General features: G+C 48.2%; 1 protein-coding gene across 12 annotated transcripts in view; it reads left to right on the top strand.

Annotated features, from left to right (window-relative positions):
- MITF (melanocyte inducing transcription factor) overlaps nt 1-26,537 on the top strand; it is a 217,268-nt gene that overhangs the window by 37,764 nt on the left and 152,967 nt on the right. For 2 of the 12 annotated variants that reach the window (XM_083156002.1, XM_083156001.1), the window contains exon 1: nt 17,810-18,058. The exons of 9 other annotated variants lie outside the window; for them this stretch is intronic. In XM_083156002.1, coding sequence (XP_083012128.1) covers nt 18,006-18,058 — 53 coding nt within the window. In that variant the 5' untranslated portion in view covers nt 17,810-18,005. Of the gene's footprint in view, nt 1-14,502; nt 14,622-17,809; nt 18,059-26,537 lie in introns of those variants that run through there. One more of the 12 variants, XM_083156006.1, reaches the window with a different exon arrangement.

Below are 26,537 nucleotides of genomic sequence, written 5' to 3'. Positions count from 1 at the left end.
GCCCGCTGCATGGCGAGCGCAGCGAGCCCGCAAGGGGGGCGATCCACGTCCCCCCCCCTTGTCGGGATTTCGGCTGTCGGGATTCCGGCGTCGGGATTCTGAACGGTAAGTATTTAAAAAAAAATAATAATAATCCGGAAAAATCCCTTATCCAAAATGCTTGTGGTCCCGAGCATTTCGGATAAGGGATACGCAACCTGTATACTCAGTCATTAAGATTTTTAAAGACCTTCGGCCTGATTCAGATATGACCGCAAATGTGGGAATTTGTAGTAGACTGAGGAGAAAGTTGCTGCCAGACAGAAATAGAAGATAAATTGTGAATACATCGCTATCCATTTGCAATTCTCGAAACATCGAACAGTTTTTGCAGTCTGTGCAAATGTGAGCAGGTCTGTGGCCCCACTAATCTGCGACTGAGACAGTCTGGAAGCCTCAGGAGGTACAGACCCTCCCCATAAATGCCAGGAGGCGTGTCTGATTTTCTGACACGCCCACAAAATGGCCCAGTTACCACCACCCAAACACCGGCTTCCTGTCAGTCCAACCACTTTGCATTTACGATCCATTTTCTGTTGCTGATCACCTTCGAGCATGCGTGAGGCTAACCGTATGCATGCGCAGTCATTCGATAGTCACTCGATTTGCAATTTCTTTTATTAGCGGTAAGATCTGAATCAGACCCTTAATGCCATGGGGTTAATGTGAAAACAGTGTGGAAGTGGAACGCTGGTGAACTGGCCAATCAGCAGCTTCTACTAGCTATCATTTTATAGCATGTACTACATAAATGCTACCTCAAAGCTGATTGGTTGCTATGGGCAACTACTTCACTCTTTTGATACATCAAGCCCTATACTGGCTCTGTCCACTGAGGAGGACCGTGCATAAAGAGGGTGGGGCCATCAGCACCCGGAAGTGCAGCACTACCTGAAGCATCCAGAAGACGCTCTGGGCAGTACTGTAGCAGCTGTGCTGGCTACAGGGTGCTGTTTTTATGTCTACACAGTCTTGCACAGACGCCATGTTAATGCACAGCTGAGCTCGCAGCCGTCAGCAAACAACCCCCCCCCCTGAAAACGGAAATGAGGCCTGCGATTTCCCAATCACTCCCCATAAACTACATTAACACCTCCAAACAGTCACTGCAATCCTCTCTGTTATCCTCTTTGCGGGCGAGATCACAGCTGCACCTTGCCGCGTGTGCATTAGGACCACAGCAAATGCACAGTTTGTGGATAATTGCTCAGTTGTGTGGTATTCGGCTATTGCATACAAGCATGAATTATGCCCTCTGTGCGATGGCACGGTTCTTGTTTAGAGCACACTTCTTATTTACATATAGTGCCGCCTAAACATTTTGGGCGAGATTCTCTATCACAGAAATGCGGTAAAAACCCCGTTATCAGGGTTTTTACCGCATTTCTGTATTCTCTAACCTCCCTCCGCAGTGTCACCGCTGCGGAGGGAATCGCCAGCAAAAGCTGGCGGTTCCCTGCAGAAGCCTATGGGCTTCTTACCACAGCGGCGTGTGAGGGATCCGTCACGGATCCCTCCCAGCATGCCCTGCGGCCGGCGCGTCAGTCTGCGCATGCGCAGACGGACTCCCGGGTCATAGACCCGGAAGTCCAGCAACGGCGCCGCATCGCAAGGGACAGCTGTTACCGCAGGAGCTGTCCCTTGCGTTAATGACCGCATATTTTAGAGAATATGCGGTCATTAGAAATGCGATGCCGGGCGAAGAGGGCTGCGGATTTTAGAGAATCCCGCCCTTTATCCCTTATCTTTATCTCTATTCATTTCTATATTGATTTGCAAATATTGGGCGTACAAATGCAAATTGACTGCAATGGGCTATGACCAGCCTGAGGCCTACAGTAACAGCCTTTGCTGTGCAGTATCTCAGCAGAGGTTAAGGGTCACATAAGAGCACCATTTTTTTCTTCAGACAGCAGAGCTTATTATTATTATTAAAATATGTCCTTTTCTCTCTTGCACGGTATCCGTCCCTTTCTGTCACCTGCCCGTGTTCCTCGCTCACAGCCGGCCATGGTGGGTTAAATCATTACATTCGCACTAGCCACAGGCGCTGTCTATTTTTTTCCTTTTGCTGCTGAAGCATTTCATTTTCCCCTTTTTCTTTCCTTCATTAAATACAGTTATTGCACTTTATTACTTTTTCAGTTTTTTTGCTGAAATTTTGTATTTTATGCAAATCCGCCAAAATACTGCTGATTGCTGCTTTATGGCTCCTCTGGAAGTGTTTAATGTTACTAGGACAACCTATTACAACAGTAAGCGCTGGCGATGGGCTCTACAGCATCTGCCAACACTACAGTATACCACTAGTGCTACCTCAGCTGTTATCTATATCCTATAGGAACTGGAAGTCTCAGCAAAATGCTTCAATATTTACAGTTACCCATATACTAAACCTCCAAACTGTCCGGAGTAAGGCCCGATCGCAAGGGGACTGCAAACTATCCTTCATACAGTATAAGGACTATTGTTATGATTCAGTATACCACTATACCTAGGGTTGCCACCTCTCCAGGATTTCATGGATTCTCCCTGAATTGGTGGCAACCCTCCAGAACGTTTTTGCAGTCTCCCGGATTCTGGGATTCTCCCGGAACCCAGGTGACTTTGAAAGCCTCCACAGCCTCCCAACTGAGTGTGCACACTGTCATGGGCATAGGGAGGGTGGTTTCAGCGGAGTGCGAGCTCCGGGCGCCAGAAAAGCCACAGGACATGCACAGTGCGTCTCCAGCACTTGCGAGTTGCTGTCTGCCCCACAGCTCCCTCTACCTCCAGAAATATTTAAACTGGGCCACAGGAAAGGAGAGGACTGAGGAGCACTGTGCAGCTAACAGCTTAGGATGTTGCAGCAGCGCTTCCTCCCAAACTGAGCCTCCGAGGAGAGATAAGCCATCTGCTACTGTGCATTAGTCCCAGGGCAGAGCCGTCTGTGCTGTCAGCTGAGGAAATGGTGAGGCCAGTGTTGAGGGGGGGATTTGTGGTCAGTGTTTGGGGCAGATATGCATGTTAGAGAAGTGAGGGGGTGGGGGAGGTTGCTGTGAAGTTGTTGTCACTGGTGTCAGGGTGAGGGGAGGATGTATGAGGTATCTCTGTGTGGGAGTTGTCAGTAGGGGAAATGTGTTATTAAATGTAACAATAGGGACTTCAATACATGCCTGTATTAGAGGCCACGCCCACTTTTATGAAATTGGCACGCCTGTTTTACAAGGCCACGCCCACTTTCCCGGGAGCACACGCGCACATGAAGGTGTGTGTGTGTGTGTGTGTATGTGTGGGGAATCTCCAGTAATCGAAGATGCCTGAGGTGGCAACCAGCCCACTCTCCTCCACCCCGTACTTTTTGATAAAATCTTCATATAGACAATTCTATGGGTAGGGGTCCCCACAAGGTGGTTGCCCTGGAACCCACACATTACACTGGCCCTGTTAGTAAATGAAGTGTAATATAGCTCATAATCCAGCACCAGGAATTATACATACTGCGTCTGCTTTTCATTCCCCCCAGAGCTGGAACACTCCCTGTGTTTACACATACTGAATTTAAAAAGTTCACTGAGGTATCCATACTCCGAAAACAAATTCATTTAACGAGCAGATGGAACAGGAGCAGCAGTCCCTTGGTGACAGCAGTCCTCACTTTTATTTCAATCAGCGCTAATTATAGCTTTTCCTGCTGTCTATTGTTTTGATGTGTCGAAATGCATATGTTTTTTTTTATATATATATATATATATAGGAGGTAAAGAAATAGCGGCACTCGCAGGCTTGATGAAAAAGATTGTCTTTTATAAAAGCATTTTCAAGTGCAAAAAAGTGACCGACGTTTCGGGGTCAAGCCCCGTTTTCAAGGTGCAGAAAGTACAACAACAATGTGAAATGTAAAGTCTCTTACCTATATAGGGTCAGAGAAGGCTGAGGCGGGAGCCCGTCTCCCACGTCCGTGGCCGGCGTCTCACAGGAAGACGCTGGTGTAGCGCTTCCGGTTCTTCCGGAAGAACCGGAAGCGCTACACCAGCGTCTTCCTGTGAGACGCCGGCCACGGACGTGGGAGACGGGCTCCCGCCTCAGCCTTCTCTGACCCTATATAGGTAAGAGACTTTACATTTCACATTGTTGTTGTACTTTCTGCACCTTGAAAACGGGGCTTGACCCCGAAACGTCGGTCACTTTTTTGCACTTGAAAATGCTTTTATAAAAGACAATCTTTTTCATCAAGCCTGCGAGTGCCGCTATTTCTTTACCTCCTATTGCTCCCATTATTGGAAGGCACCGCAGCAAATACAACAAGTCAGGAACTGAGTGCCGGTCCGCCATCACACCGTATATATATATATATATATATATATATTTAGATATATAGATATATAGATGGATGGATAGATGGATAGATAGATGGATTGGGGATATAACACTGCTTATACCTGGGGTCGGATTGCCAGAACCGAGATATTTTTCGACATGCCCCCCCTGCTGAACATGCATTCTTTTTGTCGATTATAGTTCCCAAGCGGTTTAGGGGAGGGTCTGTGACGTCAGCTATGACCACTTCCAGTGTGTGTCTTTTTCATGGTTCGGAAATTGGATTTGTGAGTGGATGGCGATTAGCAAACCATACTGTCGCAATTTAGTCCAAGGACGCCAACCCTCCGGACTCCGGTCTTCATTACCGGACTCTCCGGAGTTATCCCGGATGAGTGGTGGTTACCCTATGTATGGCAATCCCCTTGCAATTTGGCTGACCGGAAATTGGCGGTAACCAGCAGTTTTCTAGGAGTGTCACAAAAGCACAGGCCTGCCCAGGCATTTTAAGGGAGGGTCTGAGACGTCAGTGCCAGCCCTCGATCAGCCTGTCTCTGTGGAAGGGTCAGACTTATGTTGGCCATACACTACTGCAATCTCTCGCAGCAGTCTAGGCCAGCCAATCCCCCGCAAGCCACCCGGCAGGGTCACTCTCGCAGCAGTGTAGGCCAGCCAATCCCCCGCGAGCCACCCGGCAGGCTCACTCTCGCAGCAGTGTAGGCCAGCCAATCCCCCGCAAGCTGCCCAGGACCATCGGCAGGGTTGCATGCAATACATCACATGCGATCCCTGTTTCCCCCTTATGGGAGGGTCCGAGGTTGGACCTGCATGCCGGTCTGACCCCTGACCCAGGGGCCGGACCAAGTCATGCGTGTGTGATGTCCCCTTAGGTCCGATGCGCACAGGATCACACGCACCCAATTTTGGCCGTCGGGAACGGGTGAAATCAACCCAAATCATGGTAGCGTCTGGGGGCCTTTACTCAGATTTCCACAAACTGTAAAAATCATTCAACGGTTCGTGAAATGCGCATGTATGTGCGACAGGATAGCGAATAGCGATGATTTTGCAATTCATTTGCAGATTTGAACGGGGCGGGTCTTCTTGCTATCCGTACTTTGCAGATGAGCGATCCGTTCTGAGTCAGACCCCTGTTCTGGCCGGTAAGCAGATCATGTAGGTGAGGGAGTGAATGACTTATTGAGTGCAGGGTCCTGACTCTCTGCTAGTGCAGTCCAGCAGTTTCCCCGTTGAATGACATTGCCAGATGGCCAGTGTGGTCACCACAAGGATCTCTGTACGTGTGTAAGCACATTGCTGATGGCTGAATCATCTCTGGGATAAATGCGGAGGGTATTTTTTTCATTAGCCGGGCTCCGTAGTTTGTTTTTACTTTCCCTGGCTCCGTGCCTCGGGGGGAATTTTAGGTTCCTTTGTTACTTCTTGTTAAATCTATCGAAAGTACACGTTGGGATTCTTAACAGCCAAAGCCTATGTGTTTATATTTCCCATCTCTACATCTTGTTAATGGCTCGGGGCTTATGTTTATTAATGTGTGTGTCTTTTCTAACCTGTAATGTATTGTCACATTTGTGCTTATAGAGCAAATATTTACAGCAGCCTGTTTGTTACACCCCGGGCACCAGGGCATGGGACCTGGGAATATTTAGCCTATAAACACGCAGATATCTAGCCTGGGAAACTGTGTGGTGTTAGCGTGCTTTATTGTCTGTTATGTAGGAGAAAGTGCAAGTACTAACTTAGCATCGCAAAAACTTATAAACAGATATGGTGGGGGGGGGGGGGTTACGATTTATCAAAACGAATAGAGAGATCAAGGAAAAAAAAGATAAATTACCAACCCGTAATTCATTCTACAGTCTATGGGGCAGGCTTGCCTAATTTCTGGCTGCCATTTTCAGGAAAGGGAAGCCAGCTCAGTGAGGCAGGAGGAAAGAGGCGGAATTGGCGCAGAGCCATGGAAGGAACACCCTGTTTGGGGGCGTGGCCAGCACGATTGTGTCATTGTGGCCATGCCCCCCCCCACTGTGCAATGGCAGTATTACAGGCATTGCACATTGGTGGGCGGGGCTACAATGACACGATTCACGCTATGCAACGAGAGGGTCGCGGGAGACTGCTAGCTTTCCAGTAGGCTTCTTCCTCCTTCTAGGGGGCCGGGAGGGGCTCCAGCTTTCTGGGAACCTCCCGGCCATTCCAGGAGGGTAGGCAACCCTGCTACAGTATGGGGCAGACGTATTCTGTGTTATGGGGAGAAAATGTGTGCTGACACCACTTCTCCCCCATGTGTGATGGGGCCAGTGAGTGGTAAAAGACAGGGGCCCTATGTGTTAACAGGTTTTTACCGCATTTTGACATGCAGGAAAACCCGCACTCCGGTTTTTCGTTGTGGGAGGCAGTGAAAAGCTGGCGATACCCCATAGAAGCCTATGTGCTTCTTAATGCAACCTACCTCCGCCCCGCGCGGACCCCCGCCAACCCCCCCTCACCTTTGTCCACAGTGCTGTGCTGCCCGGACCAGTGACCTCCTCCTCCCTGCACTGTACATCCTCTTCCAGGTGCAGGGAGGAGGAGATCCCGCCCGCAGCAGCAGCATCGTAATCATCAGCCTGGTAAGGGAGGGTGGGGGAGCCACCGGGGACCCCCTGCACATCGCTGGCACAACACAAAGGGCAGCTCTTAATGCAAGAGCCGTCCTTTGAAATAATTATCGCATATGTTCGTGCGATTTGCGGCAAAGTGGGGCCATGGATGTTAGTCATACTTGCCTACCCTCCCGGAATGGCCGGGAGGGTCCCGCAAATCGGGTCCCCCTCTCGGTCCCCCGGGAAGGGGGGCAAGTCTCCCGCATTTCCCTACAGTCCCGGCTCCCCCTCTCTCCCCGCGGTCTAAAAACTATGACTTTCGCGGGTCTGCGGGGAGGGGCTAAATGACACAATTCGCGGCATTTCGCGGCATTTTTAGCCGCTCCCCCCACCCACGGACCAGCAAATTGAGGCTTCAGCCCGTCATGGGGGCGGGGCTTGATGACATCACCCGTGCCCCGCCCCCAAAACGAAGCCTCTACCCGCCCCCTTTCACTCCTTTCCGGGCTTCTCCCGGAAAGGAGTATGCCAAAGTCGGCAAGTATGATGTTAGTGCATCCTGCCCAGAATCTGATTGGTTGCTGTAAGCAACATCATATCTTCAATAGAACTCCCATCTTAGTAAATTTCCCCCCGGATACTGAACTGGCTGTCAGCAATATTATCAGTGAAGCAGGATTGGAAGCGCTCCTGATTCATCTGTGTAGGAGGGAGAAGCAGATAAGTGGGGGGGGGATGGGGAGTGGGGGGGGGATGGGGAGGGGGGGGGGCTGTTCCTAGAATTCATGTTTGCTGGAATACTATATTGTGTGTAAGTCATCCCTCTACCACAGAGGCTTCCTGGTACAGTTGTTTGTGTAAGTATGAGGTACTGTAAATGGCTGTCGGTATGACGAGACAGCTTTCGCTATAAGCAAGTTTTAGGGTGCAGCAAAGGTAAGAAATCTGTGTACATTAGGGGAGTTACCATGTACGATGCACATCAGGGTGCAATGTGTCCGTTCAGGGATCAGAACTGTGAGGCACAAGGTACGCACCTATATCATGATTCAGAGACAGAGGCACACGTGGACGATGCTGCATCTTTTTCCACAGGCACATCCGCTGTGCCATTTTGGCACAAGCGCAGACTTAAAACATTGATTGCATGCAACATCGACACTATAGATATATTACTTAAGTCATCAGGACAGACTTGCCTACCCTCTCGAAATGGCATTGAGGCTCCTGAAAATCGGGTCTGCCTCCCGGCCCCCCTGGGTAGGTGGGCAAGTCTGCCACTTGCTATCCAGAGCCCCCGCACCCCCCTTCCCTGCTGACTCAAATACTGAAATGTGTGCCTCTGCGGAGAGGGGGTGGAACTAAAATGAAGTGACAAATTACAACTTTTGCATGGCATGGGGGTGGAACTTGATGACATCAGCCTCATCCCGCCACCTAGAAGTGTTGCCTCTCCAGGCTTCTTCCTAAAACTAGGGGAGTGTGAATCTGGAAGAAGTGAGGATTCTTCCTGTATAAAAGCATTTTTCTATTTAAGGAGATGTATTAAACTTTCTCAAGAGTGGCACGGTTGCCCAAAGCAACCAGTAAGCTTCTACTTAGCATTTATCAAGTACATCCTATAAAATGCTAAGTAGAAGCCGATACCATGGGCAACTTACCGGTTTTCCGACAGGAGTAAGACAAAGTCTGAAACGCCAGCTGCTGTTAAACTACACATCCCAGCATGCTCTGCCACAGTTCTAGCAGGCAGAAACAGCAAAAAATGTAGCAGGGCATGCTGGGAGGTGTCATTTTACAGCAGTTGGAATCCTGCTGGTTGGTGATGGCTAATTTTGGAGAACCATTGGATATCTGCAATAGATGGGCTCAGTCATTGGTGGTAAATCATCGATGGTTGTTTAAAATTCGGTTTCACTTGAAATTAATGTGCTCAACATGTAGATGATAAATTTACATATAAATCATACTTGCCGACTTCTCAGCTGGGCTTTGCGGGAGAGAGGGGGTGTGGGAGCACTCAAATGTAATTTGGATAGCTCCGCCCATGGCCCCGCCCCATTTACGGCATGTAAATGGGGCGGGGCCATGGGCGGAGCTATCCAAATTACATTTCAGAGGGTAGGAGAGACAGCCTGAGCCCCATTAACCCAATTAAATAAAACAGCGGGGAGCAGAGGGAGAGAAGCAGGAGGGAAGCACCCAGCCGCTAGCTTACCATGTCATCTGCGGCGCTGCTGCTCGTTCCACCTCCTCTGCTGCTGCCGCATGCTGTGCTGCCGCTGCCAGGGCTATGATGGTGACCACATCTGGTCCCACAGAACCCCGGCCGGCAATTTATAGGACAGCCGCGAGGTTACCGGCGTCAGCCCCTGCACTTTGTGACTTGTGCATGCGCAGTCACTGGTTTTTTTTTGCCAGGCAGGCTAAAAGCCAGGAGGATTCAATATATTCCCGGGAGACCGGGAGAAAGGAGCAAATAGCGGGATACTAAATGCGGGAGGGTTGGCAACCCTGATATAAATGAAGCGTATGACTGTGCCAGATTCTCTAAGCTTCAAAAGTGATCAAATGGAGAGTGATAAACAGCCAGCCAATCAGCTCCTACCTGCCATGCCACAGACTGTGTTTGAAATATGTCAGACAGGAGCTGATTGGCTGGCTGTTTATCAGTCTCTATTTTATCACTTTTGAAGCTTAGAGAATCTGGCATATAATCCTGCTTTCTGTAAAGGCTTCTCTCCATTGCATGCCAAGCAGGACCAGATAATCAGAAATTTGATGATGAGCAAGGGTGCTGTAAAGCGCCAAAGGTTGTCCTGACCCTGTGTTCTAACAATGGGCACCAGAAGTATTGTTATCACGAGACGCGACTTCTCAGGAGAACTTTGGTGGGTAGAAAGTCTGGGTAGGAAATAGAATTTATATACAAGTTGGTTTTAGGAATGTGTACAACATAATTTAGTAATACATTTACCAATGACTAGGGATGCTGGAATTTCCAAACTGTTTCCAACGGGTTCTTCAAATCGAATCACAGGTCAAAAATCCAGAGGTAATTGTCGTATGTCGTTCAACAAAAAACAGTTATGACCATGGGCCTGATTCATCAATATGCGATCCTTAAGCAATGCAAATGCAGGAGAATGTACATACCATACCTCCACACTTTCAAAATCACTGCAGCGTCACTCCTGCCCGCAGCAAAGCACCGCACTCCCAGTGAGGGGAGTGGTCTATTTTAAAAAGGGAGTGGCTTCACAGGGGGTTCCTCTGCTATCCATGCCTAAAGATGACTATTATTGGAGCATGGTCAGTGCTCTGTGAGCTGCTAGCCATGGCCCCTGTCCCTCCGCTTCTCTGTATAGACACTGTGCACGCATGCACAGTGTCTATTCCCCATTGCTCTGGAGGTGAGAGGGGGACTCCTAATGTCCCGCCCCCCCCCCCCATCTACCACAGGAAACTGCTGGCCATAAGTGGGACGTGGGACCACCCATTAAAAAATAGGACAGTCCTGCAAAAATCAGTCGGGAGGTACCGCCTCCTGCCCACATACCACCCCCTGCCTGCATACCGCTCCCTGCCTGCATACCGCCCCTTGCCTGCATACCGCTCCCTGCCTGCATACCGCTCCCTGCCTGCATACCGCTTCCTGCCTGCATACCGCTCCCTGCCCACATACCGCTCCCTGCCCGCATACCGCTCCCTGCCTGCATACCGCCCCCTGCCTGCATACCGCCCCCTGCCTGCATACCGCCCCCTGCCTGCATACCGCCCCTTGCCTGCATACCGCCCCTTGCCTGCATACCGCTCCCTGCCTGCATACCGCCCCTTGCCTGCATACCGCTCCCTGCCTGCATACCGCCCCTTGCCTGCATACCGCTCCCTGCCTGCATACCGCCCCTTGCCTGCATACCGCTCCCTGCCTGCATACCGCCCCTTGCCTGCATACCGCTCCCTGCCTGCATACCGCCCCTTGCCTGCATACCGCCCCCTCCCTGCATACCGCTCCCTGCCTGCATACCACCTCCTCCCTGCATACCGCTCCCTGCCTGCATACCGCCCCTTGCCTGCATACCGCCCCTTGCATGCATATGAGATCACACCAGACTGCTATGCGATTGCAGTTTATTGGTCACAATGTCCCTCAGCGACTGCAGCCTTAGTAAGTCTAACCTTACTCAGGCTGCCTGCCACAGGGCAGAAAGAACATTTTGCTATCCCTAATGCACACCAACACAGGGGGCACCGCACCCCCAAACAGGGAGGCTTGGTAGGCCAAGAAAACTGCAGCTCACTGTGCAGTCCTTGGCCTGGCCACTCCTGGAAAACAGGACTGGCGCTCCTATTTCCAGCAATGCCGCTGATCCTCCCCGGAAATGCCTCAGCCCGTCAACAAGACGGGTCCTGCGAACGCACAGAACTGCAACATCAAAAATAATACGGGCTGGATCGCTTATGCGATTCAACCTGAATTAGCCCCCATGTTTGATCTTAGGTGGACGTTGTAACACCTTTTCAAATGTGAATGGCGAACCTTAACTCCACATGTGGAACATAGCAATGTGTTCCATTCCAAATGCTGCAAAATTGCAGTCACTTAAGCTCCAGCGGGCAACATTTTGAAATGATTTTATAATGTTAATGTGTACTGTGAACACAAGCCACGATTTGTAATCTGCAGAATTGAATCGGCGTGTATTGAAGGTTGTCCTATGGACATAATTCTAGTCCCTGGAACGTTGATCAAATTCTATTGAAGCTCTACCTCATTTAATTGTATTCGGTTCCCTTGTCTGTGGGCTGCTAATGATAAATGTCCCTCCTTGGTCTGTAGCATGTGTGGAACTCAGAGGTTCCCCATATCAGGTAATAGGAAAAGCAGTCTACCAACAAAACATGTAGCAGACACCAGTAGCTCTGTGGTATTTTTATAGCAAGGACATAAATCTTTATGAATTTGTGAGCACTGTACAACACTCCAGGTATCTGCTTCTTAAAGCTGCACTGCCACAAACTGTACATGTTTTACCTACCTTCTCCCTCCCCTAGTGCCAGATTCTCTAAACTTCAAAAGTGATAAAATAGAGAGTGATAAACAACCAGCCAATCAGCTCCTGTCTGACATTTTTCAAACACAGTCTGTGACATGGCAGGTAGGAGCTGATTGGCTGGCTGTTTATCACTCTCCATGTTATCACTTTTGAAGTTGAGAGAATCTAGCCCCTAGTGAGAGCCGTGGGAACGGTTCCCTTATACCCCTTTTACACCAGAGCCACGACCCGGGTTATTGCCACTCCAGTCCAGGCCGGGGCTTGGTGTAAAAGGGCAAAAAAAGAATAACCCCGGGTCCTGTTACCCGGTGTCAGACCCAGCAAATGTTCAGGGTCGGACACGGGGCTTCCCGGAGTCAGGGGCCGTGTAAATGGGTAACCAGGGTCATCCGACTCAGGGACCCATTTCCTCCAATCAGGGAGCCCCAACCTCCGGACCGCAGCGCCCTGAGGTCAGTCCGGAGGTTGAGCAGGGGCTGCTTACAGCCTCCGCTCCTGTTTGCGGTATTATGCAGCGCCCTGAGGTCAGTCTGGAGGTTGGGCAGGGGCTGCTTACAGCCTCCGCTGCTGTCTGCGGTACTATGCAGACAGCAGCAGAGGTGAATGGATGCCTGTGTGCAGCATCCATTCACCTCATGGATGGAGGCTGGGGGCACACGGAGGCTGGGTGCAGCCCAGCAGCTTACCTGGGGGCTGAGCTTGCCCCCAGCGTGTCAGTCTTCGTTGAGGGGGTGACGGTCAGTGGGTTTCCCGCCGCTTGGAGATGAGGTCATCTGCGAGCACAGGGTCAGGGCCCAAATTCACCGGCGTCCCCTACCCGGCAAGAAATGCCGGGGGACGCCGGTGTAAAAGGGAACAACTGCCGGGTCGCATCCGGGTACAAAAACCCAGGTGCGACCCGGCAGTTTTGGTGTAAAAGTGGTATTAATGAAGTTGTTCTCAACCTTGGTCCTCAGGAACCCCCAACAGATCACAGGTGGAGCTACTTATTTCACCCGTGATTCTGTGAGGAGACCTGGAAAATGTAAACTGTTGGGGGGTCCTGAGGACCGAGTTTGAGACTCACTGCCTTAGTGCATTGTACTCTGAGCTGCTGTAGCTCTTATCGCTTATTGGAAATGAACCCAACGGCTTCTCTAGGATAACGTTACCCTCCGCACTGAACCCCACAGCCTCCATTGTCAATTTGTCAGGCAATAAAAGCATAGCTAATTTTTGAGATTCATGTCCCTGACCATATTAAAACATAGCAGTTACTGTAGGTCGTACAAATCAAATCATTGTGTTACATTAGATTACTGCAGGGTCTAGTTACAGTCATCAGAAATACCGGTCAAACACGTACGTCAGAGGGCTGTAAGGTGATAAGGATAGAGGTGCAGACCTTATCTAATAGGCACACAGACATCCGTCAGCGCAATATCCACATTTATAACGTTAATGATGTGAGTGGCATTGAAAAGATTGTGGAATTTGTGACCTCACACCGGGCCACTGTGGTACAATCTACATTATTGGCTTTGTACTATAGCTGTTACTGTGGTGCTTTTAGGGCCAGATTCTCTAAGCTTCAAAAGTGATAAAATAGAGAGATGAACAGCCAGCCAATCAGCTCCTACCTGCCATGTCACAGACTGTGTTTGAAAACTGTCAGACAGGAGCTGATTGGCTGGCTGTTTATCACTCTCGATTTTATCCCTTTTGAAGCTTAGAGAATCTGACCATTTGTTTGAAAAATGACAGGTAAGAGCTGATTGGCTGGCTGTTTATCACTCTCCATTTTATCACTTTTATAGCTTAATGCATCTGGCCCTTAGGCTTTTGTAGAGTTGGCAAATTTCTAGTTACCTCCTTCCAGGGCCAAGCAGCCAGGTCGGCAGTGGGATGGCATGGTGTAGCATAGAGGACTGGGTGGGGGCATGGCACAATATAGGAAGTGGTACCTCACTATACAATCTCACTATACAATCACCTCACTATACAATCACCGGCATTGCACATCGTGGTTGTGGCTGTGGTGGCACATGATTAATCAAGAATCGCATCATTGGTTGCCTGCTCTTTATTCCTATATGGGGAGGGGGGGGGGTCAATCCTACTAGCTGCAATGATTTCGCAGTTGTGAAACATTGCAGCTGCAGCCGCACTTTACTGTGGATGGAATTTGCATAAAAGTCAGGCGCAGCGAGCAGCTTTATGCGATTTCAGTGCACAAAGTGTGCGAGATTTGGTGCCGTTGGCAGCATGTTAATGCCGCAGCAAACCCTTTCCATTTAATAGGATCAACACCCTAGTTCTGTGATGCCAAAAATTCCATTTTTAAGCACATTTTTGATCCCCCATTAATGTAACCTCCTATAATGATATATGGGGCATCACTGTGCATATATGGGCATTTATTACAAAACAAAACTATTGGGGCACTCAAATTCATGGAGATACACAGCTATCCCTCACAGAGGGGAGATTGAGGGGCGGAGTTATACATGGTAGTGTGTGTGATCTGTCTCTGAGGTAGAGGCGGAGTGATTTGGGCTGAGGGTGAGGAGTCTCCTGAGGTAACAGAGCAGGTGCCATGTTCTGTAGAAGATGGAGGCTGATTGGAGGGAGACAAAACCAGGTCTTGATCTGTTTCCTTCCCCCTGGAGCCAGAGCCAGTAGCAGGCAGTAGAGATGCCCTTGTGCCACCTCTCTAAGGGCCTTATTCTAGTTCACTCTTTCTGACAAAATCCTGTGCACTGCAGGGGGGCAGATGTAAAATGTGCAGAGAGATTTAGATTTGGGTGAGTTATTTTGTTTCTGTGCAGGGTAAATACTGGCTGCTTTATTTTTACACTGCAATATAGATCTCACTTTGAAGTAAAACCCCACCCAAATCTAACTCTCTCTACACAAGTTACATCTGCCCCACCTGCAGTGCACATGGTTTTGTCCATCTAAGAAGGATTTTGTCAGAAAGAGTGAACTAGAATAAGGCCCTAATTAACAGCTGAGCGGGAGCTGAGGGAGCGGCCTGTAACAGCTGGTAGGCATATTGTGGCAAAGTGATAAAGTGCTGATAATGCAGCTGTGTTTGAAAAATGACAGTTAGGAGTTTATTGGCTGGTGCATTATCACCTGCCACCTTATCACCGCTTTATGAGCACTTTATCAGGCTTAATAGATCTGCCCCTTTGTGCAAGTGGCTATTCTGGGAACGGACATGGGGACCAGATTCTCTAAGCTTCAAAAGTGACCAAATGGAGAGTGATAAACAGCCAGCCAATCAGCTCCTGCCTGACATATTTCAAACACAGTCTGTGACATGGCAGGTAGGAGCTGATTGGCTGGCTGTTTATCTCCATTTTATCCACTTTTGAAGCTTAGAGAATCTGGCCCATGGGTAGAAAGTGACCATTACAGAAATAGCAGCTGATGGGACCAGGCAATAGATATTTTAAGTCCTTATTACTGAGAAGTATTTATAAAGTTTACATATTTTCTTCAGTGTTGGAATAGTTTTGTGCAACAACAAAACAGACCCCTAAAACAATGACATATTACTGTGTATAAAGGTTATAAACATGAACTTATGCCCAGACTATGGAGACACATTCTGAGCTAGTTACAATGCTGTATAGAGAACACATTGTTGATAAACAAAAACACATCCCTATTTCTGTGAGCAGTGCTTTCATTACTGCCTGTGTCTACTTATTCCCTCTTCAATGGGTGTGGATCATATGGTAGACAGCAAGTAGGTCGACATGGGAAAAGGTCGATAGGTCATTAGGTCAATAAAATAATTAGGTCGACAGTCAAAAGTTCGACATTGGGGTTTTCACTATTTTTTCACCCGAATGTCGTCACAGTCGACATGGACACAGGAAAAAGTGCACCGCGTACCCACTCGCTTTGCTCGCCATGCTTTTGGCTTGGTGCCTCGCTACCCTCGGCACACTATTTTATTCTCCCACAACGCCCTAGTGGATAGTTGGGCGTGAAATACCGCCTGTCGGCACATGTCGGCTCAAAAAACAGTGAAAACCCCAATGTCGACCTTTTGACTGTCGACCGAGCCCATGTCGACCTAATACTTGTGTCACCCTAATGACCTGTTAACCTTCTCCCTTCACCTTTCAGCATGTCGACCTAGTGGAGTCGACCTAATGCCCGTCGACCTTATGCTTGTCGACCAAACAACCGTATACCTTTTTAATTATGTTGGCAAGGATAGGGCCTCAAGTGGTGGCCAGTGTTGTGATGTCGAGGAAGGAATGGAGGCAGCAGGAGAGTTGCATTGAGGAAGCAGCAGAGTATCCCAGCAGCACAGAGTATATCAGATGAGGTATGTGTCGGTAAAGATAGGGCTGCATATGACAGAGGCAGCGACATGATATGCGGAGGGAAATGGAGGCAGCAGAAAGCCACACACTGAAAGTTATATAGAGGAAGGAAGCAGGTCCCCCAGCAGCACAGAGTATATAAGGAGATAAGGCATGTGCTAGTGAGGACAGGGCAGCATGTGATAGGAGCAGTGACATGATGTGAGTAAGGGAATGGGGGGCAGCACCACAGACTGAGAGTTATATAGTGGGAGGTGCAGGGTCCCCAGCAGCACAGAGTATATCAGGAGATGAGTGATGTGTCAGTGAGGACAGGGCTGCATGTGACAGGGGCAGTGACATGATGTGAGGAAGGGAATGGAGGCAGCAGGGAGCCACAGACTGAGAGTTATATAGAAAAAGGAGCTAGGTCCCCCAGCAGCACAGAGTATGTCAGGGGAAGAGCGATTTGTTACTGAGAGCATGGCTTCATGTGACGGGCAGTGACAAGATTCAAGGAGGGGAATGGAGGCAGCAGGAAACCACAGAGTTATATTGTGGAAGGAGAACAGTATAGTGATGTGGGTGTGATACCCAAACTCGACTTTCAAAATGTCAACAGGTTCCGAAATGTACATTAGGTCAAAAAGCAATATGTTTGCATTTGCATATGTCAACATGGTTAAAATGACGACATTTAAGGGTAAAATAATAATATTCTTTTTTTTTGTTGCCTAAAATCACAAAGAAATGTTCTGTCGAATTTCCTCTGCTGAGATGTTAAATGTCGACATTATGAACATGCCAACATTTTTATTGCCGAACTTATGCCAATGTCGACATTCTGACTGGGTCCCAGTGATGTGATGCTCCTGTCATAGGGGCCCATTTACCATTAAATATCTGCGGCCAATTCTCTGAAAAACCTCAGAGAAACCTCCGAAATGTAGGACAAAAGGACCACAGCAGGAACCTGCGTTCCCTGCTGCGATCTCTCCTGCCGCATGGACGGGCTCCTTTTGGACCCCCTGCCACTGCATCTGCAGGGACATACATCCCGCTCTTAGGATCACATATTGCAATGCGATCCTGGGTTATCGAGTGTGAATATATGATTTAATGCCTCCATTACTAAGCTATAGTGATACTTTAGATCAAGCTTGCATATTTTACTATGGTTCACATGACCTATTTTGCATTAATCAAACTTAAATTTAAATGTATATGAGGTACGAAATGATTTTCTTAGGATGAACCTAAAGCAATCTCTGTACCTGTTTGAATGACTGTACGTAATGTTAAATTCTAGTCAATGTTTGCATTTGTAGTTACACAAAGCCCATTAATTAAACAGGAAAATATAACCGGATTTTCAAAGAGCAAATACATGCTGCAATGTTGCATCAACAAATAGTTTTCATGGTATGCTAATTATGCATGGAAACCGGCTGGAGCTATCCACAGGCTCAGCATTTTCACTAGTTATTATCAGTCATTACTCACCGTTTTGGATTTGTCAGTGGGCTTATAGTTCCCGACTTGTGACTGCACACCAGGACGCTGAAGGACGCGAGCGTTTGTGCAATCACTTCTTTCTGGAAGCTGGTGATAAAAGAGATTTTTTATTTATTTTATTTATTTTTGTGTTGATTTTTTTTTTTTTTATCATACTTGCTGGTTTTTCCGGCTGTCAGTGCATCATGAATACGCTTTGCTTACTCAGCCAGCAGATAACATATGACTTTATCACTAGGTAAGATCTGTGCCTCTGATTATTGTATATCCTTGGGATACTGTACATGTTACGCTGTAGAGTTTATATAGAGCAGGAGAGTGCCGTATATCTTCTGCACTTTGCTGGAGTTATTGAACCCTGCCCAATTTTGACTGTGGAATTTTTGGAACAATAATGTGAAACATGTTTTGTGCCCGTGTTTTCGTAATCATTTTGTTAGGTGACTTTTTTGTAGGTTTAAAATGTCATTTTTAAAGGGCGCATTGTGAGTTTATTTAATAGATGAGTGTCAATATTTAATCATAGAAATTAGAAGGCTATTAGTAGTAATTAGAAGAAATGTTTAATTTAATTTTAATATACCATTTCGGCTTGATGGCCCTATTGGCTACTGTAGGTTGTTTTTATTTGACACATTTATTAACTTTTTTATTATTTTGTTTACTTTTTTTAGGAATGTTTTTCTCGTTTATCATGCATGAATTTGCTTCTGTTTTAGTTTACTGTTGAATATATTTTATTTACTAATCATTTATTGTTGTACTGTCATTTCAAATGACACTTTTTTTATATGCCAATGTTTATTTAGTTATTTTTTTATTATTTGGTACAATTACCCACCTTTTTTCTATTCTGTCCAATGGTATTAGTGCAGTATTTCTGTTTTTTAGGAGGCTATTTATTAACATTATTTTTACTAAAATAATGTTTTTGTTTTTTTTCTTATTCACACACCTTTGGCATTATTTTGGTATAAATGTATTAACTACTTAATTTCTGGGCATGCCATCAGTAGGTAGGTGTGTGGCAACGGTGCCTCCAGCTGTGCACCACTGGCGCACCACCTCTAGCGGCACCCTCTTGTTGCCCCCTCCTGTCACTTCCCCCTGACCTCCGCACTCCTGCGATCGTACGCTGGAGCTCCCCTGCCGCCATTCGCACTTTGTCAGTGACCAGGTTGCAGGCCCCGATCGGGGGGACTAGGGAGCACTCAGGAGTTCTGGCACCCAAGTCCCCCCAAGCCGCCCCAAACTATCCCTAGTGTGGCCGGCCACCTGGTCACTGCTGCAGTGCGAATGGCGGCAGGGAGCCGGCGTAAGATCTCAGAAGGGCAGAGGTCAAGAATGGGGGGGAGGGGAGCAACAGAAGGGGGGGGGAGTCGTGACTGGCTGCTGCCTTAGAGTAGTGAGTATTGCTGGGGCAGGACAAACCTGCCCTCGTAGGTTTGTCCTACCCCAGCAAATCCCACCACTCGGGGGTTAAAGGGCTTTTGGAAAAGTTTTTGTGAAAAACTGCTCAAAACTCTGTCATTTACATTATTTTAGTAACTACATCACATACTTGCAATGGGAAATACGATCTGGGCAAATTTCCTGCTGCTCTGTGACCCCAGGGGGCAGTAAAGTAATAATGCTGCAAAGCGTCAGCTCATTTTACAGTACCGGGGGGTCACAGAGCTCGGAAGCCCCAAAGACCGGTAGCACTGCAGGAGCCGATCCCCCGTGGGGGCTGGTCGCGGCTCACGGGATCGTCAGGACAGAGAGGGGGGGGGGGGGGGGGCAGGCGGTGGCCCATGTGCACTACAGGATTAGGGTGTTTTTCGTATAAAATACTCCGATAGTGTAGCGGAACCCCACTGCAGGGACAGAGCTGATCTCTCTGGTTACACATTGATACCACAATATTCCTAGTTATCAGGCAATACCCGGGCATAAACAATACTGTACTGTAGGGCTCAATGTGAGTAAGTGGGAGTCGCACTGTTCTTGGTGTAATCCTCATTGTTGGTTTCTTTTAGATTTCAAATGAAGATTTAGCAATTATATGAATTCACCAGTATAGAAAAGAAATATAATAAACCTGCTGTATTCAAATATATTTAGGGTCTGATTCAGCCAGGCTTAACAGCGGTCGTTCGTTGCTTAGGGAGCACTGAATCGCCGCCCAGACAAAGGTCCACCTCCCCTCTCCCCGCTGAATCCCCTCCTTAACATGTGATGGTATGTGCGCAAACACATCCCCTCGAATTCGACCGAGAGGAGAGAGGAATCATTCAGAAATAAGTCAGTCTGAACTTACTTTTGTTTCCTTCGATGTCTGCCGAAGAGGGGGTGCGCGCTGACGTCATGTGATGTCAGCCGTCCCCGGCAGGCATCGGCCCACCCGCTTTCCCATGATCTGGCTCCCTGTCTGCCCCGCCCGCCCCCTCTGGAGCGAACAGCCATGTGCACATACGCACAAGCGCAGACCGCCCCCCCCCACCTCGGAACGGGGCCGAATTCAGCCCCATCTGATCGTGAATTACCCATTTGGAGGTCTACACTCAGAATACATACTTATGTATTAGCCCTGAAGAAACATCTGGTGCGAAAAATTTGCCTTCTTTTCCCTGATGATTTTCAGATTTTTTTTTAGGCAATCCAATTTGGAGCCCCCCCCCCCCCCAAAAAAAAAAAAAAAATAATAGTAACAATAATTCACCCATACCTCCCAACTTTTGCAGGTTAGCAGGCGGGACGCTGCTGCTGCGTGCCGTAGGCACGCCGTAATTTTCGGGGGCGTTATTTGCCGCTATGGGGGCATGACCCAGAGGGGGCATGACCCAGAGGCTCTGTAGATTCTAGCCATGCCCCCAGCCCCCTGGCTGCGGGAATAGACGCTGTGCGCATGCGCACAGCGTTTATTCCCCGCTGCTTAGCATCTGACGGGGGGACTCCTAACAGCCCCCCCACACCGCGGGACCCCCCCAAACCGCGGGACCCCCCCACACCGCGGGACACTGCCGCCCGCGGGTGGGACAGCGGGACAGGCCCTGACAATCGGGACTGTCCCGATAAAATCGGGACTGTTGGGAGGTATGATTCACCTGAAAACACACAGGGCAGGATGTATCAACATACATCTCCGCCCTTCGCACGGCAGCCGCTGCGATGCTACCGCATATGTACTAACATATGTGGCCAGCATCGGGCTGCGGTAACAGAGACCCCCGCGATACCTGTGATGTGGGCTGCGGGGGTCTCCGTCACCTCCCGGCGGCTGCCAGCGTCCCCCTGCATCTCCTCCTCCCCCCTGAAGCCGGATGTCCTCCCGGCTGTGACACCAGAAGGAGGTTAAAGGAGGACGGGAGGGGGGGCGGCGGCGCGCGGACGGCGTATGGCGGGCGGCGAAAGAAGCCCATAGGCTTCTATAGGCCAGCGAAAACGGGGCGAACCGGTGATGATACATAGGAAAATACGGTAAAACGGGGGTTTTACCGCATTTTCCCTTTAGTTCATCCCGCCCACAGGATAAAGGCCCCTATGCACTATGCGACTTCTCTGAGGGGATACTGTATATCGTATGTGATCCCATTCTCCACTGCCGGGAGGCTGTGCGAGTCGGGGGTCAGACATGCAGCCGGCCCGATCGCCGACTTATCTCCGAAGTCTATACACATGTGATTTGCCCCCCCCCCCCCTCATTTATCAGCCCGATCCATGGGAATCAGGTGGAAAAAGGGCCAAATTACACTTGTGTATGTCCAGCTTTACTGAATCCTGTGTGTTTTCGCCTTGTTTATTTGTAATATTTGGAAATTCCCCATCTCTGGGAAGAGACTGACAAGGCAAATATCAGCGCAGTACATGTTCCAGGACGTATGTATTTGTTAATAAAAGAAGGGTAATTTTAACCTTATGACAAAGAAAACTGAGGATGTTTAAATGCATGCATTTCACTAGTATAATTATAAAAGAATAATTCTGATAATAATAATAATAATAATAATATTACCGTGCTCCCTCTTTATAGGGTGAGTACACACTAGACGATTTTAAAAAACAATATGCACAATAACGACCTATCGTAACAATGTGATCTTTAAACAATATGCACCCTGACAACAATATTGTAACAACGTTGTCATGTATATTGTCAAGTGTGTACACACTATTTCATTAACGATGCATGCTCCCACAATGGTGGTGATTCTGGTTGACTCGAAAAGCTGCGAATATCGCTGCTTTGCAAGTGATTTGAACGCTGCACGCACAAACACCCGTCCAAAGCACGCACCGCGAATCTCCCCGCACGAATGGATGTTTTGCATATAAACCATTCACCGACCATCGAATGATTTCGGCAGCGTTCGCAGATCTAAGTCAGTCCCTGCTGGCCTTATATCTGCGGTGCCCTGCACAGGAAGAGGGCTGACGTCAGCTGCCCGCTCCCCGCACCCGTGCCACCCCGCATGTGTGTATATATTATTTGCTAAGAGAAACTGTAAGATGTGGAAATTCCCCATCTCTGGGGAGACCATGACTAAGCAAATATCAGCGCAGCACACGTTACAGGACGAAGGTATTTGTTAAAATTTTTTTTTTCTAATTTTACTCTTATTACAAAGAAAACAGAGGATATTTGAGGACATGCATTGCTTACAACCAGAGCCTGCTTTTTTTTTTTATACATTATATATTTTTTTATTAGTAATATATATTAATGTGCTTCTGTGAGTTCTTCAGAGTTGAGGCGGCCATCTTGCCCACTGAGGTAATATACATTCCATGCTTCTCAGCTGGGTTCAGCGCTGTGAGAAGTCCTGAAATTTTGTGATTCTTTTTCTAGTTTACAGTTGAACTATTATTTGATGGACAAACAGCAGCAGGACAGATTTTTAGCGCTCAAGGTCTTTTTTTGTCTATTTTCTTATTGTGGTAAACGAACCTCTCAGATGATAGTAAATGCTCATTAAGGAATAGAATTAGCTCTCTAGCACAAAATGCACTAAAACAAAACTATCGCCAGCCCCTGCCAGCAGCCAGCGGGCACGTGCGCGTGAGACACTCGCATGCAACATGGCAACACCCTGACCCCCTCCTAACCTTGCCGTCTCCCTGAAGCAGAGACGGGCAGGGACCCACTGCCGTGGGGAAACTGGGACGTGCGTGTGCGTGAGACGCACGCGTGTCCCAGTTTAATGGAGTCCCTCTTCGCCGGCGCTCACCAGAGGGGAGGTTCTGGCGGGCGCCGGGACTGAATGAAAGGGGCTCCAACTGTACTGTACCATCGGCATCTCACTTTGCCTATTGCAACCAATCAGCTTTGAGGAAACACTTCTCAAGTACTCTTTATAAAAATTATAGCTACGCAGGGTCTGATTTAGTGTTTCAGCCACCCTAGGCTAATACAGAAGTCGCCACGTCCCATTACAATGATGCTATGACACCAAGGTTAGGCAGATGTGTAATGTGACCAGTACCAGTGAGGACGGTTCTCAGTGCCCCCGGTTCCTTTCCTTTACCCTTCCAGGCTGCAGCCTTTTCAGCCTATTGGTTGATCAGGCTCTGTAGGTACGTCCTGATTGGTTGCTATAGTCAACTTCTCCACTTTTGTCCCTGCTTGATATGTTGCTATGTAAAATGATACACTTATATTATATTATGTCCTCATCTCACATTTTACAGTGAGACTAGCCTAGGAATCCGGCTTTGCTAGTGTGGTGATAGCCTTTGAACCTTGTAACATTTGCTGTGACCAGAGTGACTGGCTTTGTGTGAAAGTTGTTGCTAGTATTTGCTAATGCCCTGTACGTACTTCTTTTCAGGACCATTAACTCTGAATGGTGACTGTTCCGTTCAGCATTTGCTTTGTGTTGGTGCTGAACGTGCTTCCCTTCGCTTCGGCTTTTTAAATATTTGTTTTCTGTTCCTCAGTTCCCCTTCCAGCCGCTCACTTCCCTACCATCCTACCTGGCAGAGCGAACGGATATACGTTGTTTGCTCTCCGGTCGGCAGGACAAGAAGAAATAAAAAATAATGTGAAAAAATGTGCATAGCGTACGACAAAGGCCACCATTGTGTAGACAAACTGCAGGGGATCAAGATGATAAGTGTCTGGGTAGAGGTATGGGGTCATTACATCGTCGCTGTTCAGGTCGACCGTCTACAGCATGCATTACGTAGAGATGGTCAAAAGGTCTGCACAAGCAAAAGTTTGACATGAGAAAGGTTGACATGGGTAAAGGTCGACGTGAGTTTTTAATAGTTTTTGGTGTCGACATGGACATCGTATAAGTGTACCTCGTTCCCTGGCATATTCTCTTGCATAAAAAACTCATGTGAACCTTTTCCCATATTGACATTTCCCACATTGACGTATTGCGTGTGTTGACATTTTATCACGTTGACAATGCATGTTGACCTTTTTTTACGTGTAGACCTAATCAGTGACGACCTAAACACCCACACATCCCTGACCACACCCACACAACACTGGCTACACCCACACAGCATCGGTTTCTTTTCCTGCACTTCGCAGAATAGACCATTGAACATTTTTAGCTCCAGGCCCATGTGGCCTTTATTATGGCCCTAACATACAGTAATCAGAACACGTGGCCTTGCTTTACAAAACCTGGGAGGAACAGGAGACCAAGAAAGTGGGCACCAATCCAAGCACTTGGCCCCTCTCCAGGCACCCCACAGGGTGGACACCGATCACTGATTCCGCTGGGGCAACAGACTTGCGTCTCTCAACCACACACACATATTACTCACTCTTGTTCACCGTAACAGAACCTTTTTCTGCCTGCACCCACTAGGTAGAATTCCCTCCCATTCACAGTAAGAGTCTTCTCTAGTCACCAAACCTCCAAGCGTTCCCTGAAATCTCACTTCAGTTTCTCATATTCCAGAACCACCCACATAATCTCAATAAGTTATTATACCCAACCACATCCCCACTATACAGTCCAATCATGACTATATATATATATATATATATATATATATATATATATATATATACATTCTGTTTCTTCACTTTTACATCCTTCTCTCCCCAGGCCAACAATCCTGTGTGACTATATCATACAGCCCACCAAGGACCTCTGCTATCTGGCTGGACCTTCATGCAATAGATAACACCTCTCCTTCTGTATCAATGGCTATTTCCCTATAGATTGTAAGCTAGTGAGCAGGGCCCTCCTACCTGTTTGTCTCTCTGTTATTCTGTCCTATTACTGTTTTGATCTCAATGGAATATGCTGAGATACAATGTAGTCAGGATCCCAACGGGCGGATTTCGACATCACGATACTGACGGATCCCGATGGTGACTATTAGGGTTAGCCACTAGGGGGATGGTTGAGGCTAGGGCAGGGGTCTTCAACCTTTACGACAGTGTGGGCCACATTAAAAAATTCAATGAAGCCTGAGGGCCACTAATCTCTACTGTGATAATTAGCACAGTCCTTCATAGATAGACATCGCAGCCCCCATAAAGCACAGCCATTTATAGATAGCACAGCCCCTGAATACATAGTTGGCACAGCTGCCCATACACATAAACCCCATCCCCAATATATAGTCAGCATCAGGACTATTTCTAGACAATTAGGGTCCCAGTGCGAACAGAAAAAAATGAAGCTCCCCATACATAATATTATATTGATGAAATTGCACGCGGTGTAGACGCGCTCCCAAAAATGGGTGTGGCCTAATTCTAAGGGGCGTGGTCTAATTATAAGAGTGTGAACTAGCAGGAAAACCATTACCTGACATCTCACTTTTGCAACCTGCATGACCAGACATTGGTTACAGCAGGAATAGTTGTTGTCCTTCCACGCTTAAGTTGGCTGGCTAAAGGCCACACAGTGACATATAAACATTAAGGTCCACACAGTGACCTAGCTCGCCTCACAAATCAAGCCCAAACAATGACAGGCTACTTAAATTAATATACACGGTTTATCTGTAATGTCCATTACACATTGTGCCACACACCATAATGCCCATTGCACCTTGCACTATAATGCCCCCAATACTCCTGCTTATTCATATTATGCCCCCAGCAGTGCCTCTTATAAAATGCCACCAGTAGTGTCCCTCACAAAATGCCACCAGTAGTGTCCCTCACAAAATGCCACCAGTAGTGTCCCTCACAAAATGCCACCAGTAGTGTCCCTCACAAAGTGCCCCAGTATTGCCCCCGATAGTCAGCACCACATTGCACAGCCTGCCAGCCCTCCCATAGTCAGCACCACACAGCCAGGTAGCCCCCCCTCATAGTCAGCACCGCATTGCAGCCCATTCACCCCCCCATGTTCAGCACAACATTGAAGCCAGCTCACGCCCCCCCCCCATAGTCAGCAAAGCATTGCAGCCAGCCCACCCCCCATACTCAGCACCGCGTTGCAGCCAGCCCCCCGAAGTTAGCACTGCATTTAGCCAGCTTCCCCCTTCCCTAAGAAACTTGCCTGAATCTTCTGCAATGTCACAAGATGCTCCATGTCCCTGGCAGAGGTTTTAGGAAACAACAGCTTCATCAGAGGACTGGCAGTGCCTGTCACTGCGCTCTGAAAGGGCGCAGGGGGGACAGGTGCACGGTATCAGGAAATACACAATGCGCATGTCCGCGCACAGTCCCGACCACCCCAGCCACTGCACATCCACCTCTGCCGCGTCTCACATGCAAAGGGGACTAGCGCGGAAGGTTTTTTTTTTTTTACACAGCA

Source organism: Crinia signifera, chromosome 8 (genome assembly GCF_055691185.1).
Source record: "Crinia signifera chromosome 8, ASM5569118v1, whole genome shotgun sequence".
In the NCBI taxonomy this organism is placed as follows: Eukaryota; Metazoa; Chordata; class Amphibia; order Anura; family Myobatrachidae; genus Crinia; species Crinia signifera.
Note: the sequence above shows the minus strand (reverse complement) of the source record. Positions and strands in the feature narration are given on the sequence as shown.